Below are 19,004 nucleotides of genomic sequence, written 5' to 3'. Positions count from 1 at the left end.
TGTCCTCTTTGATTTCTTTCATCAGTGTTTTATAGTTTTCTATGTATAGGTCCTTTGTTTCTTTAGGTAGATATACTCCTAAGTATTTTATTCTTTTTGTTGCAATGGTGAATGGTATTGTTTCCTTAATTTCTCTTTCTGTTTTCTCATTGTTAGTGTATAGGAATGCAAGGGATTTCTGTGTGTTAATTTTATATCCTGCAACTTTACTATATTCATTGATTAGCTCTAGTAATTTTCTGGTAGAGTCTTTAGGGTTTTCTATGTAGAGGATCATGTCATCTGCAAACAGTGAGAGTTTCACTTCTTCTTTTCCTATCTGGATTCCTTTTACTTCTTTTTCTGCTCTGATTGCTGTGGCCAAAACTTCCAACACTATGTTGAATAGTAGTGGTGAGAGTGGGCACCCTTGTCTTGTTCCTGATTTCAGGGGAAATGCTTTCAATTTTTCACCATTGAGGGTGATGCTTGCTGTGGGTTTGTCATATATAGCTTTTATTATGTTGAGGTATGTTCCTTCTATTCCTGCTTTTTGGAGAGTTTTAATCATAAATGAGTGTTGAATTTTGTCAAAGGCTTTCTCTGCATCTATTGAGATAATCATATGGTTTTTATCTTTCAATTTGTTAATGTGGTGTATTACATTGATTGATTTGCGGATATTAAAGAATCCTTGCATTCCTGGGATAAAGCCCACTTGGTCATGGTGTATGATTTTTTTAATATGTTGTTGGATTCTGTTTGCTAGAATTTTGTTAAGGATTTTTGCATCTATGTTCATCAGTGATATTGGCCTGTAGTTTTCTTTTTTTGTGGCATCTTTGTCAGGTTTTGGAATTAGGGTGATGGTGGCCTCATAGAATGAGTTTGGAAGTTTACCTTCTTCTGCAATTTTCTGGAAGAGTTTGAGTAAGGTAGGTGTTAGCTCTTCTCTAAATTTTTGGTAGAATTCAGCTGTGAAGCCATCTGGTCCTGGGCTTTTGTTTGCTGGAAGATTTTTGATTACAGTTTCGATTTCCTTGCCTGTGATGGGTCTAAACAGTGTATTTTTGAATATAAAGTAAACAGTATTTTTGTAGCTATAGGAATGCAGTATACATAAATCTACTTTGTTAAGTTACAAACTTTATCAGGAATTCTTCAGTGCTTTGGAAAATGATATCAGTAACAACACAAGACTTATGATATATGACTCACCAATTCAATGTACAGGTTATCACTGCATGTGCACTGGAGATAACATTATACACAGGTACAGCATCTAATTATTTCAATTGTTTGCTGGTGAAATTGATAGTAAACTTTTGCCAGTAAACTTTTACATATTAAACATCTATGATTTTATTATATTTTCCTTTATATTATCATTAAGATACTATGCTCTTCCTTTAATTAGGTATGCTGGTTGATTATATTATCTAAGAATTCCATTTCAAGATACTGAAAAGAATATTGTAAAACATTTATTATTAACAGGGGGTGATCATACAGGGTAGAAACCACTAGTCCGTATGCTCTGGTTGGCTTCTGCTTACTTCTCCAATTCTTATCACCTGCCTTTTCACTCACTAAGTCCAGCTATTCCGTCATCCTTTCTGTTTCTCAAACATCTACGGTCATTTCTGTTTTTATGCCTTTGTTCAGTTCAATTCAGTCATGTCAGACTCTTTGCGACCCCGTGAACCACAGAACGCCAGGCATCCCTGTCCATCACCAACTCCCGGAGTTTACTCAAACTCACGTCCACTGAGTCGATGATGCCATCCAGCCATCTCATCCTCTGTCGTCCCCTTCTCCTCCTGCCCCCAAGCTTTCCTTTGTAGTTGCTTGTAATGCTGCTTTCCCCCCAAATCTTTGCATGACTTGCCTGTTTTCATCATTAAAGTATTAGTTGACTTAAGAGTGAAAGGAAGCTTTCCCTAGCTATCTTTCTTCTGCTTTGTTACCTTATTGTCTTTCCAACACTTTAATTATCTGAATTTATCTACTTGTCTACTGTCCTCACTAGATTGAGGGTTCCATAGGAGCAGAAATCATGTATTTCTGGTACACCAAAGAAGTCTCAATTCCTACAACAATGCTTGGTACATAGATAGCTGTTGGATGAATATAACCCGTTTTTAGGTGTGTGTGGTTTTTTTTTTTTTGCCACACTGCACAGCAGGATCTTAATTCCCTGACTAGGGACTAAATCTGTGCCCCCACACTCTAAGTGTGAAGTCTTAACCACTGGACTGTCAGAGAAGTCCCTGTTTTTAAGTACTCTTAATAAAAGATTATCCAAATACAACTGCAGATTAATTAGTGGTTTCATATTGATAGAACAAGATAGAATTAAGATACCTTAATTCATGCCAGAGTTAGAATAATCTGAATAAAGCTATGGGGCACCTTGACTTCATTCAAATTATAAAATTACAACCGCGGAATCCAATTGGGAAAAAAGTCACAGAATCTAAGACTTTTAAAATAAAACTCAGAGCCATAACCAATCAGTGATAGCTATATATTATAAACTTTCTGATTACATGTTAAATGTACTTATTTTTAAGTGCCTTTCTTAAGTGTTTCAAATGTTTACTAACTTCACACAAACACATCTACATAAACTGTTTCAACCACAGAGCTTTTCTAGTTTTCTAGTATTTCAAGTTAGATCTTTTAGAGGCATTTCATTTTTTGTGTGTGTTTCTAACAATGGTTCTTTTCATCTTTCAGTAACCAGCCTCCCTGAAGAGAGTCTTCTGCTTCAGAATTATAATGAAGTCTGCTCTACAGGGAACAGTATTATAACAAGCTTGTAAATATATTAACTGCTCTGATCCAAATAAGGAAGCCTTTACTAGCTAGATGCTTCTGGAGTATACAGATAGTTCTTTCTTTTAACAAAGATGCATAACATTAGTGAAATTATTTAAGAGTATTATAAATCTTACAAGAATTTTTTTTAACAGAAAGCAACACCCTTAGAAACCAATATCTAATTCCATATTACATACCATATTCATTAGAATAGAAAATTTAATTTTTGCCATTAAGAGTTAAGATATTTTATAGAGTGATCTGGTTGATCAACTACCCATATTTATAATATATCCAGCTTCTTAAAATAAAATTATTAGTGATGCATGACTTACCAAATATTCTTCTGTGCCATACAGAGAAACAAACTGCTCATCATCTTCTAATTCTCTAGCTGCACCAAAATCTGTTAGTTTGTACACAGACTGTCCGTCTTCCCCTATCACACGCATGATATTTCCTGGCTTGATATCACGGTGAACTATGCCATTCTCTCGGAGATGATTCATTCCACCCACTTCAACAATAAATATAAAACAAAGGAAATCATAAGTAGGCATGTGTGTGTGCATCAGATTCACTAATGAATGTTAATTCTTTCTTATTCACTCAATGTAAGTTTTTACATAAGTTGGTCCAAAGTCATTTTAATCAAAGAAGTAATAGATTATACTTAGATTTTGTATTTCATGCTTGAGTAATGAGAAATTTTAGAAGGACAGGGATCAATACGGTCTAAGGAAGAGTCTCTCTTAAATACTGTCAAGAAAATGGAACACAATGATCTTAAGCCTATGACTTCCTGAATTACTTTTTGTTATATACCTGTGGGCCATCTACCTAAACCCAAGAATACAGATTCCCAAGAAAAATAATCTTTCACCATAATTTAAATTTTTACTTTGGGGAAAAAATTCCACAAAATAGTAAACTGGACTCAATACATAATATAGTTAAAAAAAAAAAAATTAATGGCAATTGCTGAAATTAAGCTGTTTGGGCTAACTGACATGCAGTGTCATAGAATGATAGTCTGAACCATTTGTGTGACAGCTGATAGATAAATGTCCAAGCATGACATATAAAAGTAAGTTTAAAGATATCAACATTCAATTACGGAAACTCAGGACTACCAGTATACTTAGGAAGGGATCAATTATCTACCTCTTCTATTTGACTTAATAGTTTGTAGCTTATACGGCTTCTCTTTCATTTTACCCTCACCTATGTAGCCTCTACTGCTTCCAGTATCAATTTCAAGAATTCCCACTAACGTCATACTTTGTAACACTGGGCTTTTCCTATTCTTCAAATATTGATTCATTTCTTTCCAAGAAGATATTATTCCCTGTGACTGCCATATTCTTTTTTTTTTTTTAATAACAGGTTTACTGAGATAAAATTCACATATCATAAAACTCCTTTTTTTTAAAGTATACAATTCAGTAGTTTTTAGTACAGAGCCACAGAGTATACAAGCCATCACCACCAATTTCAGAACATTTCCATTATACAAAAAGAACCCCTGTATCTATTAGCAGTCACTCCTTGGCTTCACTCTCCTCTCAAGGCCTTGACCACCATTACTTTGCTTTCTGTCTCTAGGGATCTGCCTATTCTGAACATTTTACATAAATGAAATCATACAAATATTGTTGCCTTTTGTGTCTGGTGTTTTTCACTAAGCATAATTTTTCAAGGTGCATCCATGTTACAGCATGTACCACTACTTCATTCTTGTTACAAACAAATAATACTCCATTGTATGTACCCCATTTATACTGGGCTTCCTTTTTTTGTTGTTGCTATTATTATGAATACTGATATACAAGTTTTTGTGTGGAAATATTTTAAATTCTTTTAGATAAACACCTAGTAATGGAATTGATAAGTCATATAGTAATTGTTTAACTTTTTGAAGAACTGTCAGTCTACTGTACAAAGTGCCTGCACTTTTTTTTTTCTGCATGCACTTTTTTTCACAATACCACCAACAGTATATGAGGGTTTCAATTTCTCTACATCCTTACCAACACTTGTTTTGTCTTTTTGATTTCAGCCATCCTAGTGGGTATGTAGTGGCATCTATTTACGGTTTTGATCTGCATTTCCCTAATGCGTAATGATCTTTTTATATACTAGTTGGGGACCGACATATCTTCTTTGGAGAAACGTCTACCAAATCCTTTACTAATTTTTAAATCAGGTTGTCTCTTTGCTGTTGACTTGTTGGGATAAAAATTCCTTACCAGACATCTGATTTGCAAATATTTTCTCTCCATCTACGAGTTGTCTTTTTACTTGACACTTCCTTTGGACACACACAAGTTAACGATGAAATTTATCTACTTTTTCCTTATTGTACTTGTGCTTTTGATATCATATCTAAGAAAGCACTCCATAAAGGTCTTTAGCTTTGAATGTAAGAAATTTATGTTTAAAAATTCTTATGTCATTAAATTATATTTACACACATATATAATCATATAAATAAATAAACATACCCACATCTCGCAAAACAATCAGAAACTCAGACTCTGGTAGTCCATAAGCATTAGATGGTTCTTCTAAAACAGTGTATAAACTTCCACATGGACAGAATTCCATAATAAGTACTTTATGTCTTGTTGTTGTCTGGAAAAAAAAAAAATCACTGACATTGACTCAATCTAAAAAATAAATTTTTAATAATATGCCAATACTCATCTGATTTCATTTAAAAGTTGGATTTGCTACAATAATGAAGGTACTTTGAACTGCTTTTTACCTAGGGTTTGTTAAATATTTGTTGACTGTACAGATGAGAGTTAACATTTTCCAAAATTAATATTAAAATTGGATTTGTTTTTAAAGACAAACCACAGTAAAAGCTGGCTAAATCTAATTAGAAAATCACTGCTACAATGTTATAATGGATTTTTCAAAATTGTTTAATTTCTAACACATAATAGTACATTTAGGGTATTAGCTTTGTAATGAAACTCTTAAAACACTTGAATTCTTCTTGTGACAAACACTTTCACTACTTTTACTTCAAAGAGTGGAGTTTCAGCGTTTTTTTTTTTGGCAGTATAATGTGGCATGTGGGATCTTAGTTTCCCAATCAGGGACTCAACCTGTGCCCCATGCAATGGAAGCCCAGAGCCCTAACCATTGGACTGCCAGAGAGTTCCCAGAGTTTTAGCCTTAAAAACAAATAGGTAGAATAACTGAGTGGTCCCCTTGGAGCAAAGTTCTAGTCAGCTCAGGAATCTGAGCTGCTGATCTGTTTTAAACCATGATTTTAATGTACCATTGATTATAAGATACACCATCAATTTAACAATAGCTTTATAGAGGAATAAAAGAAGTATTACCAAATTACAAATACACATTGATTATAAGATAATGCCCATTTCAGAAACTTGAAAATGTGAATGAGTCTTAAATACAGTAGCCATTATCACTTTTTACTCTTTCTTCCTTTTATAATTTTTTTCTATATATCCCCAAAATAAATCTATATTTTAAAAACTTCTTTACTATTGGGTGGTATGAAAGAAATAATTTTAAAAGAAAAAAGCTGTTGCTTTTACATAATGAAATAACTGAGTTTTGAGGAGTTGAAAATTTGAGAAATACCTCTAATTTCATCACCGAGATAATTATGTTTATATTTGGTGTGTTTCCTTTCAGTCTTTTTTCTATGTAATGAATCACATTATAGACACGTAACACTTTGTATACCATACTATTCAAGATCATATTGCATAAATATTTTTAATACTGATTTTCTCACAAAACTTCGTATGTAAGCATGCTCCCAGGTGACTGAAATTTTGTTAAATATTTCTTTTTATTACTGCTTAACCACTGTGCAGTACAGAATTAATTTTAGCCAGAGAGGTCTAGCACTTGCCCTTGGCTACTGGGAGCTGATTCAATAGACCTCTAGAATGTCCTATCTGCTAAAAGTGTCTCTGTCTGGGGGTTTTGGCCACGTGACAGTCTAAAAATGTGATTTATGATGGGGATCTTAGGACGTGCACTTCCGTTTTGACTTCCCGAGGCTAAGGAATCAGCCAGAACCCACAGGAAGGGCTGGAGACTAAACTCTGGCCATGCAGACAGTATGTGATCGAGCCTCAGTAAAAGCTCTGCACACCAAAGGCGTGGGTAAGCCTCCAGGGCTGACAATGCTCTGAGCGTACTGTCACAGTGAGCATCCGTGCCACGAGGATAACGTATCCTCGTGGAAAGGAAGATTCATGTTCGGAACCCTCGTATATTCTGTCCTGTGGCCCTATGGATCTCTTCCTCTGCTTAGTTCTAATTTATATCCTTCTGCTTTGCTAAGATACTAACTTGTAAGTAGAGTCGACCCTTGAACAAAGCAGGGGTTAAGGGTGCTGACCTTCCATGCATTCGAAAATCTACATGTAACTTTACAGTCAACCCCCTGTATCTGTGGTTCCATATCTGCAGATTCAACCAATCTCAGATTATGTAGTACTGTAGTTCATATTTAGTGGGAAAAAATTCACAGTATCATTGGTGGACCGTGCAGTTCAAACCTGTGCAGTCCGAGGGCCCACTGATGGTGCTTTCCTGAGTGCTGTGAGTCATTCAGCGTTCGAGTAAATTACCAAACCTGAGGGCAGTCATGGGAAGCCCCAAATCTGTAGCCAGCTGGTCTTAAGGGAAGATGGCCCTGAGGACTCCTGAGCTTGCAGCTCGCGTCTGAACGAGCAGTCTGATGGGGACTTCTCCGATTGCACAGCTTGCCAAACTCTTCTGTGGCTCGTGTGAGAAGTCTTGAACAGACTTGGCAGTCCAGAGGGCTATGCTTTTAATCTTCAGTATAGCCAACTCTGGGTAACAATCCATCAAACATTCTAACTTACTTAACCATTCTTTATTATAAACAGGACAGCAATGAACATCTTTGTGCATAAAATTATAGTTTACATTTCTGATTACTTTCTAAGAAGTAATCACTAAAAATGAAATCACTGATAGGAGTATAAACTGCCAAATTGTTTTTCAAAAGGTGTGATTTGATTACCCATACTAATGAGATTTCTATTTTTCTAATGACATTTTTATTTTCACTGTTTCCCACTAAAACCAATTCTGTCTTTGACAATTGGATGCATATATCACTCTCTGGATTCCAAAGATTTTTATTCTTTATAAAGCCTTCCTTGCATTGTTTGATTTTCTCCTTATGTAATTATGTCAATTTAACTTCACTTAGCTTTTGCTTTCAGTCATAATACTGGCAACCACATTGTATATTCTTTTATTACTTATACTACTTTTTCTGATTCCATGAGACTTTCCATTGTTATATATCTGTTTTTGAGAATAAATAGATGATTGTATGAGCCCTAATTTTCAGCATTAAAAAACCCACTCTTTATAAAACAATTTTTATGTCAGATTATTTCTCCTGAATTGTATTAACAATAAACATGACAGGATTAACTAAAGCTTGACGACTTACCTCCTCTTCAATAGCAAATAATTTGACAATGTTTTTGTGATTGAGTTTTTTTAACACTTCAAATTCTCTCATTTGAACATCCACTGGACGAAGGAAGCTTATGTTATTAAATACTTTGATAGCAAATAAGTCACCAGTTTTCTAAGAAAAGGAGAGAAAGATTTATTTACTTATAAAGAAAATAAAAAAGGTAGCATTAGAACTAGATACAGCAATTTATTTTTTTTTTGTAGAACACCCTGAATATTTTTAAGCATTGGTAGTTTGTACTAGGACTCCTGATCTTTTTTTAAAAAAAGCTAAAATACATCAATCAACTGCTCAGTATTTATTTCAAATTGTATGCTTTGGAATGTAGAAAAGGCTATTTTCTTTCATATTATAAATAAAGCTTCCATTGTGATACATGTGGCAAAGACAGTCAACAGTAGTAAAGGTGAACATGTATTTTGAATGAGAAATAGAAAGTGAAATTCACAAGGTTTCTCTGGGAACTAATAATTTTAAACTAATCAAAGCAGGAAGAGAAAGATTAAAGATAATATTCCACATATGAAATTTTTAGTAAGAATCTCAAAGTAAGGCAATTAGCTTTTAAGATTCCCTAGCTGGATAAAATGTGCATGTATGTGCATGTGGAAGTAGAGGAGTTGAAAGAGTAAGGTTAGAGCAGACCCTTCTTGTTGGACTGCGCCATGGCTTCTGCTGGGAACTTTCTGCAACTTTACCTAGATGACTAGGGCAGCTTGCTGCTTCCCACATCATTTCTAAAGGATCAAAGACATTTCCTTTCCTCCACCAAAGCAGCTGCAGTAGCCCAACTCTCACTCTCCCAGGGCACATGGAAGTACATCAAACACAGAATTACAAAGCACAGCCGAAATTGGGAAGGTATCTTAGAAGTACAAAACACATGCTTCATTCCAGGTAAACATCGCATTCTCATGTTCTTCACAGAATCAACCTTAAAGGCTCTCCTGCAGACCCTCTCACCTCGTTCCAATCACTCAGGCCAGATTCTCTGAGTTTAACCTTACTTTTCCCACAACCCAAGGCTGAACCCGCCTAGAGTTAGTGGAAAGCTCGTTTCCTCTATGAGCTTGGGGTTCAAGCATACCTTTCCTAAAGCTTTCTCGTGGCTCTCTGTCTTTGAGGACCCTGCGCTTTTCCTGCTTTGAAGCCCTCTCTATAGCTTCTCACACAGATTAACCACCTATAGCTCGTCACCCTCCTCCCCTCACGTTAGAATTTCATGATCTTCTTCTTAAGACCATTTAGCCGTCTCACAAGCTCAGTCTAAGTGCACTCTGTGGACACCATCATCTGTGTGATGAGATCACTCCTCCCTTTCTCCTGTGCTCCCTCCACACCAGATATACGTATATTCTTTACGAGGAAGAGACCCACTGACCGTTTTCAGACAGAATGAAAATGGAACAAGTTAACCAAGGCTCAATCATACTGTTTTACCATTTGATCAGCAGGATAAGAACACTGTCAAATCTATCACCACCCAACAGAGAGATTTTTCTTGAGGACACTTGTTTTAAGCTTAGTCTGAAATGAGGAGAATCCTAAGAGAGGAGCAAGCAGGGGAAATAACACAATGCTGCAATATATTCACTGTGACCAAGGCCAGTATTTTCCACTCTTCTGTGGTCTACAACATAGCCATGAGTTCACTGGGACATATGACACCATGTCCCAGTTTCCCTCTATTCAACTGCACAGTCACCTGTTGGTCACTGTCCTTAAGTCAAAGCACCACGAATACTATTTAGAGATTCACCAGTACACACACATACAACGTGCAGGTCAACATGTCCTTCCTACAGCTCTCCCCCTTTAACTCCACCTAGTTATCACACGCATACCCATCTAGTTATACCACCTAGTTATCACACGCATACCCCTCTAGTTATACCACCTAGTTATCACACGCATACCCATCTAGTTATACCACCTAGTTATCACACGCATACCCAACCACACATGGTAGCAGCTCCAGGCAACTTAATGAAAAAGAGACAAATTGAGCAGGTAATAAACTTGGCATGGGGCTCAGACAGGAAAGAATCTGCCCGCAATGCAGGAGACCTGGGTTCGATCCTGATGTTGGGAAGATTCCCTGGAGAAGGGAATGGCTACCTTCTCCAGTATTCTAGCCCGGAGAATCCCATGGACAGAGGAGCCTGGTGGGCTATAGTCCATGGGGTCACAAAGAGTCAGACATGACTGAGCAACTAACACTTTCACTTTCATATTTTGTATAGGGCTTCCTGGTGGCTCCGTGGTAAAGACTCTACCTGCCAATGCAGGGGACAGGAGTTCAATCCCTGGATTGGGAAGATCCCCTGGAGAAGGAAATGGCAACCCACTCCAGTATTCTTGTCTAGGAAATCTCACAGAGAGAGGAGCTTGGCGGGTTACAGTCCATGAGGTCATAAACAGTTGGACGCGACTTAGTAACTAATCAATAACAACAAAAAATGGTAAACTTAGGGACCTGGTCACTCCCAGCAATGACATAAAAAGGGTTTAGCTAATACAGTGAAAGATCCTTAAACACACAGTAATTAAGGACAAGCAGGATTTTGGGGGTATAGTCCTAAACCCTTGAAACTGATGTCACTGAGAACAAATGTGGTTTCTCAAAACACATTTTGAATACTAAACTAGGTGTTGGCAATATTATAAGTCAATTCTTATGCCTCTCAAATCCTTATTTGAGGTTTTTGAACTCTATTGGATAAAGAACATTTTTACTTCCTTTGAAGAACTTCAGGTCATGTTAGGGTAGTCTACTGTAGTTTGCCCTCATTCATTCATTTATTCTTTCAGTCATCAAGCATATATACCACCTACTAAATCTAAGTACTACCATGAAGGACACTGGATATCTACGTAAGGAAAGGCACTGGTCAATAGAGATATTTTCTAGCCTCAGGCACTTTAAATATGCCTCCCTCAGTTCCTGTCACTACTGACTACCGTCATTCCCTCAGGTTCTAATTTACGTTCCTTCCAATGCCACCTTTGCTGCTAAACCCAAACCTCTTCATGCACAGGAGCTGTACTTTATCTGTGGTTAAAATCACTAGGTCCACTCATAGTGTTTGACATATACCAGGTGATTATTAAAGTCTGATAAGTTAATTTGGGTCACAGGAAGACAGAGGGTCAGATGTGTCTCACTGCTAAAATTCAGTGCTGCCACCCATTTTCTCTTCTTGGCACACTGCACAGAACAAAAACAATTTCGAGGACAGGAATATATCCAAGGCTGATCACTATCAATCTGATCAAGGACCGGAACCTGTGGATAATTCTAGAAATTGGAGGTGAAAAAAAAGCTAAAAACGGTACGACACTTCGGATTCACTCCCTAAGACCCACAGAGGAAATAGCACCCATCTATGAATACTTATTTCACTGCCACAGACAGAACCGACTGGTGGTCTCAGGGCTACAGAAAAATATATAGAAACTCCTCCTTACTAAAGTGTTTTGAGCTCCTGGGCTGAATTCTTAGTGCTGAAAAACTAGTGGCTGATTATTTGCAACATAAAAGGATGTTTTTATTCTATTATTTTTCCAGCTTCCTTCCCAGAACAGGAATTTTAATGATTTTAACTTTCTTCATTTTTAAATGATTTTATCTTTCATTTCATTCTCCAGTATAGAAGCTGACACAGAGTCCTTTTGGTTCCTGAAATGCCTCTGGGATTAGCCCTTTTATTCTATTCTCCCCTGCCCCTAACAAGTTCTGATTACCTCATACCAAGATATAGCCTTTGAAACCTGGGCTCCTTGTTGGTACCTTCACTTTACACCAATCTACTCTGCAGAATGTTGGTTTACTTCAGGGGCAGGACGCCTTACTACAGCACAGCAGAATCATCCGTGGGTTTCCCTCCGAAGTTCCCATCTGCTCCTCACCACGCCTCCCTCTCCTGCCTCCTACCCCAAATCACCGCTGCACTGAACGGTCAGTGAGCTCACTCTCCACCGCAGGAGGACCAGGTGGAGCAAAGAACCAAAAAAAAGGCCAACATGAATTTTCCCTAGTTCCTTTTTCCATACAACCTTCTGTTTTCTCCTTTCCCCAGCACACGACCTCTGCCACCACCAGGTAGATAACACTGCCTGACACAAGCAATACCTTAAATAACCACAAAAACACATACTCTCTTTAGACAAAATAATCAAACCCACCACGTGTAAGCATACATCTCAGAAAACTGCACATACAGAGCTTTCACAGAACTCTCCGCACCAACCTTATGTCTTCCACGAAAGACATTTGCAGTAGCTCCTTGGCCTAAAATATCAGATAAAAGCCACAGATGATTAGAAGTGCTCTGCATCTCGGTGTAATCAGGCGATCCTCCTGTTATACTAGGAGAAAAGAAAAAAAAATTGCATGCTTGTTTTAAGGGAATAATACATTTAAGAAACAAATGTTAGCCACTTTTAGTCTCAAGAAAGAGCACCTATAATTTACTGCTAAATTGAAGTGTACAAACAGTCCAATAAAAATCTAACTTTCCACCAATATTAAAGACTAACATGCTGCGTGGGCTCTGAAAAACCTTTAACCAATGACATCTTATATGTTCAGTTTAATTCACTTATTCACAGGGCTGAAAAAAATATCTATTTTCCTTCTAATTTTTTCTCTGTCAATGAAAGTGATATTTACCTCCTTAAAATGTTTTGAAAGATTAATCACTGATGCATCATATTTTAAAGTGTCTTAAATAAAATAAGGTAAAATACAACAGAAATATAGGAAAAAGTAACTTTGTTTCTTTCAGGTGCAAGGCAACACTAACAAAAGCAATTGTTGCCACTACATAACACTTTCCTAATTTAAAATTTCATCTACTCAGAGCCTGACAACCAGGATTCAAAGGAGACCTTTCAGTCACAAATTCTACTTAAGGATAGTTTTCCCAATCTCTAAATACATAAATACACACATATGAAGTGTATATTAACAAGTCTTAAAAAATAAGCAGGGGAGACTACGTACGTTTAGAGGCAGAAGTATATGGAAAAATCTCTGTACCTTTTGCTCAATTTTGCAGTGAACTTAAAACTGCTCTAAAAAAATTAAGTCTATTAAAAAAAAAAACAATACCCCCACCTTTGTCCTTCAATATTGTAAAGCTGTGTATCTAGAAGGATATTGTGAATATTTGTGCTCCATGATGGAGTAAAAATGAGGTATGCTAAATAGCATAAACATTTGTTCCACCATGCCAATATAAACCTGATGTAATGTCACATTTAATCTTAACATCCTTTCACAGTAAGTTAGAAGTAGATATTCAGGAATGAATTAATGAATGCCAATATTCCAAGTAGGGTTAAGAACACAAAGAATGGGCAGAGTCCAAACTTCAACAATCTTTGATATATTAAGATACACGAATATAATTTTACCCCCATCTAATTCAGATGAATAATTTTATATGCAGCAATTTATGGGAAATAAGCAGTAAAAATAAGATTCTGTTTTCAAAATATGGAATACACATTTATCAGCTACTGATATAATAAAATTCTCAAATATCTTTTCAATAGTATCTTCAAGTATTTCTCAAGAATGAAAAGCTTCCCTAATTAATGTAACTTTGCTGCTTGAGCTAACTATAACTGACAAATAATGTCATTAGCTACCTATTTACATCCAATGGGTAATATAAAACACATTGATCAGCTAAGATACGGTGCTCTCTATATGCAGATATTAAACTACGGTGTCACAATGATTGGGGAAATGCCTTTTCAAACTATCTACCAATTACCCCACAACAACAGCTTGCTAAAACATGACTCAGCACACCTAGAAGGTGCTTGCTATATAAATCTTTCCAAAATGTTGACACAACAGAAGCAGGCACTCAACAAGTACGAGATTGGTGATCCTGCCTTAAGTTTACTTCCTTATACCGTCCAAAATGAAAGTTACCATTTGTCCATAGATGAAAACCGGCTTGGTGACGCCGCATATGGACAAAGTTCCAGGATTTCTAAACTCTACCACTACGTGAATCATTTATTAAACAAAATATTCAGCGTTCCACAGCGAAAAAAGCCGGGCTTCGGTTACGCACTGACAATTACTGGGGAGAACTTGTTTTGAGGACACCAATTGAAAACACCTGGAAAACGGACTGGAAAATACACTCGTAAGTCATTTCCCAAAGGAAACGTTTGGGAATATGCATTACATGTATGTACATTAAAAACGTCTTCGGCTTCTAGCTTCCGGTGAGCCAACCCTTGCTGTTTTCATTAAAACCCTAATGACATGTCTTCTTAACCATCTGAAAAATCAAACGACCGGATTCACGCTCGGAAAGACGGGAGAAAGCAGCCAGTCTAACTCCAAGGGAAAGGGGCATCGATGCGCGCCTGCCCGGGCGGCCAAGGCCCAACCCCAGTAACGGATACATCCTCTTTCTCGGTGCCCAAAGACACCAGACCCGTGAGGGCCCGGGTCAAAGGGCCGGCCATGGGGCGAGGAGTCCAGACGCAGCGGACCGGCCAGCGCGACCATTCCGGCCGGCTTCGCACGCCCCGGACACCCGGGAGGCGGTATCCGCCCAGCCAGGGTCGGGGAGGGCTCGGCCTCGGGTCCCGCTAGGCTCCTTGGGTCGCCCGCCCCGCCTCCGCCCTGACTCAGCACCCCAGTTTCCCACGGGGGCGGGATTGCTTCTCGCGGGCCATGCCTGGCTCCGCAGCCCGTGCCCCACGCGTCTGCAGCCCCTCCGCCCGAGCGTTCCCGGCTTACCTCGCCCGGTCTCCGCCGCTCCACCGCCAGCGGGCTCCCGCGGCCTCCCTGCGCCTCAGGCCACTTCCGGCTTCGCAAGCTCTGGACAGAGGCCACGTGACCGACGGCCGGCGCGCGGGTGCGCGTGCGCACTCCCGCCGGACCGGCCTGGGCCTCAGCCTCCGCCGCCGAGGCTGCTCGCACGGCTGGGTCCGCGATTTTCTGTGACGAAGAGCCAGGAGGCTGGGTGGGTGTCTGAGTCCGACCCAGTCCACATCCACCCCCTGTCTCCCGCTTACTCTGAGGGTAAAGCCGGAGAGCCCTGCGCGGTGAGCGCAAGAATTCAGATTCCCACGCGGCAAATTCTGCCGCGTCCCCCAGTGCAGCGATAGTGGGGCAGACAGATAGGGACCGATGATTACAAACATAATAATCACAGATGTGCAGAATACTGACACGTGCGGGGCCATCGCTGCAGGGATAGAGTCGTACGTATTTTAAAGACCACGTTGGCTGCAGGGGAGCCAGATTATCGAATGTAAACAAGCTCATTTAATTCCCGCTCTTTAGATGGTATTTTGGGCTTCCCTGGTGGCTCAGATGGTAAAGGGTCTACCTGCAACGCGGGAGACGCAGGTTCGATCCCTGGATCTGGAAGATCCCCTAGAGAAGGAGATGGCAACCCACTCCAGTACTCTTGCTTTGGAAAATGACAATATTGGAGAATCTAGGGACTAAAGTCACGTGCCCTGCAATATTTGTGCCTCTGAGAGTTCAAGCAGCTATCCCCTAGAGATCCCTCTGGCCCACTGACAACACTGCAGCCTTTCTCAGCTAGAGGCTAAAGAGACTTCTGCTGCTGAGGGATAAATTCCGGAGGGAAGGAGGAGGAAGGCGGGAGTCCTTCCCAGGTGAGAACTACAGGAGCAAGGGGTGAAAGAAGGAAACTGTGGCAGAGTGGTTTAAGAGCAGAGGCTCTCGAATGGAGCTGACCTGGATTGCAGTCCCAGCGCTTTTTCCTAAATGCTGATGTGCTGCGGTTCATGGGGTTGCAGAGTCGGACACGACTGAGCAACTAAAATGAGCTGACTTTAGACAATTTGTTTTTTAACCTAAGCCTGTTTTTTAGGGCTTCCCCGGTAGCTCAGAAGGTAAAGAATCTCCCTGAAATGCGGCACACCTGGGTTCGATCCCTGGGTGGGGAAGACCCCCTGGAGGAGGAAATGGCACCACACTCCAGTATTCTTGGCTGGGAAAATCCCATGGACAGAAGAACCTGTCTGGTTACAGTCCATGGAGTCGCAGAGTCGGACACGACTCAGCAACTAACACTTAAGTCCTTAAGCGTGTTTTTATCATGTCATAGGTACAAAACAGAGATAACAAAAGTCCACTATAATGTTTGTTACAAAGGAATTTACATTATTAAATCATTAAACAATGTTTAATGATAGAATCATTCTAACAAAGTCTATTCACTGCTTACAATTCCCACTAATTTTAGTTCACCCCTATCTAATGCCAAGAAGGCGGCCTTGAGTCAAAATTCCTTACAATAGTATAACCTACATCTCAAAGCTGAATGGGAGAAAATGTGATTAGCTGAAGGCCTTGATTCAAAATGTTTACTGCATTACGTGAGGAACGCTGAAATACTTTTTCTGGAAGATCAAGCCGTTTATGAAGCATTTAATGTGTTTAAGATTTAAGTAAACTGTTAGGCCCAGAACTATACCAGGCCTCATAAAACTTGTAATTCCTTAGTTAAGACATACAAATCCCCGTCTTTTTGCCTCAGTGAGGCTTTGTTAAGGTGAGATTCACCCTTGAGACAATTATTGGGGTGTTTGCTTTTGGAGACTGTTATACAATACAGGTAAGGCAATTTATGATGAAACAGTTTCCTAACTGCTATGGCACCCCCTAAGTGAAGTGCTCTAGACAACTTCAAGCAAGGAAGGTGTGAAATATTACAGGATTAGATAACATGAAGTTTTAATCTCTATTATAGATTCTTAATGCCCCTGTTTTGATTTCTCTTAGCTCTGAACACTTGTGAATCTTCCGAAGGGTTTTAAAGAGCCAGGAAGGAAGGAGGTGTCACCTTCACACATATGGAATAAACAGTACAGTAACAATGGCTATTGGGGGCTTCCCAGGTGGCTCAGTGGTAAAGAGCCTGCCTGCCAGGCAGGAGACGGGTTCGATCCCTAGGTCAGGAAGATTCTCTGGAAAAGGAAATGGCCACCCACTCCAGTATTCTTGCCTGGAATATCCCATGGACAGAGAAGCCTAGCAGGTTACAAAAAGAGTATATAAAATAGCATGGGGCACAAGAGTCAGACACCACCTAGTAACTAAACAATAGTTATTATCAATAAGCAGATGCTGCAGTAAGCTTTTCTCATGTTTAACATACTTAATTCTTAGTTATAATGTAGTTACCATTATCCCCCCCATTTTACAGATGGGTAAACTGGGGCAGAGAGAACTTACCTAACTCGTCAAAGGTTCTAAAACCAATTACTGGCATAACTGCTATCTGAACCTACTGAATCTGGATCCCGAGCCTGTCTAAGCTCTTAACTATTATGCTATGCAATTCAGTATACTCTGAACAATCAGTTCAAAGATCATTGGAATATATGCAATGATCTCTCCCACTGTACAGGGGAACTTGTCAAAGGAACAATAGCTCTCACTCATCTATTTTTAAAATCATTTTTACTGAAGTAGTCATCCCTTAGTATCCACAGGGGATTGGCTCCAGGACCTCCCCCCCAATACCAAAATCCTTGGATGCTCATTTCTTATATAAAATAGCACAGTATTTGCATATAATCCATGCACATCCTCTCACATACTTTAAATGATTTCTAGAATACTTACAATACCTAATACAATGTAAACACTATATAAATAGTTCTCAAGTACAGCAAATTCAAGTTTTGCTTTCTGAAACCTTCTGGAAATTGTTTTTTCCAAGTATTTCTGATCTAAGGTTGTGGAACCTGCACATACAGAGGGCTGACTGTATAATATACATCTCATTGATCTCTTTTTACAATTAACCGTTAACTTAGTTTAGCACCTTTATTCTATGATGTTAGGAAAATGTTTAAAATCATTTCTGAAATTAACCCCAGGAGAATATTTATATAAAATTCAGGATACAATTTTAGGAAATTTAGAAAACCATTGAAGCCCATCCATGAAACCTCTAGGGACCACATGGGCCAAAGGTTAAAAAAACCCTTAGCCACCCTAAAACCCTACTTAGAAGTTTGGAATTTAAACTTAAATGATGACTATAGTAATTCTGCTGCTCAATTTTGTCCATCCTTTCTTAATTTTCCAATAGTACTACTGGTCTTATCATCTTGGTTTCTTGCATGAAAGTGAAAGTGTTAGTCGCTCAGTTGTGTCTGACTCCTTGTAGCCCGCCAGGCTCCTCTGTCCATGGAATTCTCCAGGCAAGAATACTGGAGTGGGTAGCAACTCCCTTCTCCAGGGGATCTTCCCGACCCAGGGATTGAACCCAGGTCTCCCAAACTGCAGGCAGATTCTTTCCTGTCTGAGCCACCAGGGAAGGTTTCTTGCATAGTTATGAATAAAAATGGGGCAAGGCAGGGGAACTAAACCGGCAGCTACTACTTACAAGCATTGTAAATACACAGGTATGTTGTACCCTAAGTAAATCCAGTTAAGAGGGAAAATATTAGATTTTTAATTCTATCAACATATGCACACAGGCTTTTTGTAGTGCACTTGAAAAAAGATTCTAAATTGTTTAATAGAACAAAGTAGGATATACTCTTTTAGGAGTGCAATTAAATCATCCAGACACTCATACAGTATGTGCAGTCCCTTAAATGGAAAATCAGGAGAGATGGAAAAATAAGGCTCAAGTATTTAAAATAACTCCAAAAGACTTGA

General features: G+C 38.9%; 1 protein-coding gene across 1 annotated transcript in view; it reads right to left on the bottom strand.

Annotated features, from left to right (window-relative positions):
* Positions 1-15,210, bottom strand: part of TBK1 (TANK binding kinase 1) — a 46,166-nt gene extending 30,956 nt beyond the window's left edge. The window contains exons 1-5 of the mRNA XM_043446773.1: positions 15,090-15,210; positions 12,568-12,685; positions 8,288-8,428; positions 5,307-5,436; positions 3,138-3,319 (exon numbers count right to left, since the gene is read on the bottom strand). Coding sequence (XP_043302708.1) covers positions 3,138-3,319; positions 5,307-5,436; positions 8,288-8,428; positions 12,568-12,654 — 540 coding nt within the window. The 5' untranslated portion in view covers positions 12,655-12,685; positions 15,090-15,210. The remainder of the gene's footprint in view (positions 1-3,137; positions 3,320-5,306; positions 5,437-8,287; positions 8,429-12,567; positions 12,686-15,089) is intronic.
* Between the last annotated feature and the right edge of the window lie 3,794 nt (positions 15,211-19,004).

The sequence above is a fragment of the Cervus canadensis genome, chromosome 25, assembly GCF_019320065.1.
Source record: "Cervus canadensis isolate Bull #8, Minnesota chromosome 25, ASM1932006v1, whole genome shotgun sequence".
Lineage (NCBI taxonomy): Eukaryota > Metazoa > Chordata > Mammalia > Artiodactyla > Cervidae > Cervus > Cervus canadensis.
The sequence above is the reverse complement of the archived record's forward strand: the minus strand, read 5'-3'. Positions and strand labels throughout refer to the sequence as shown.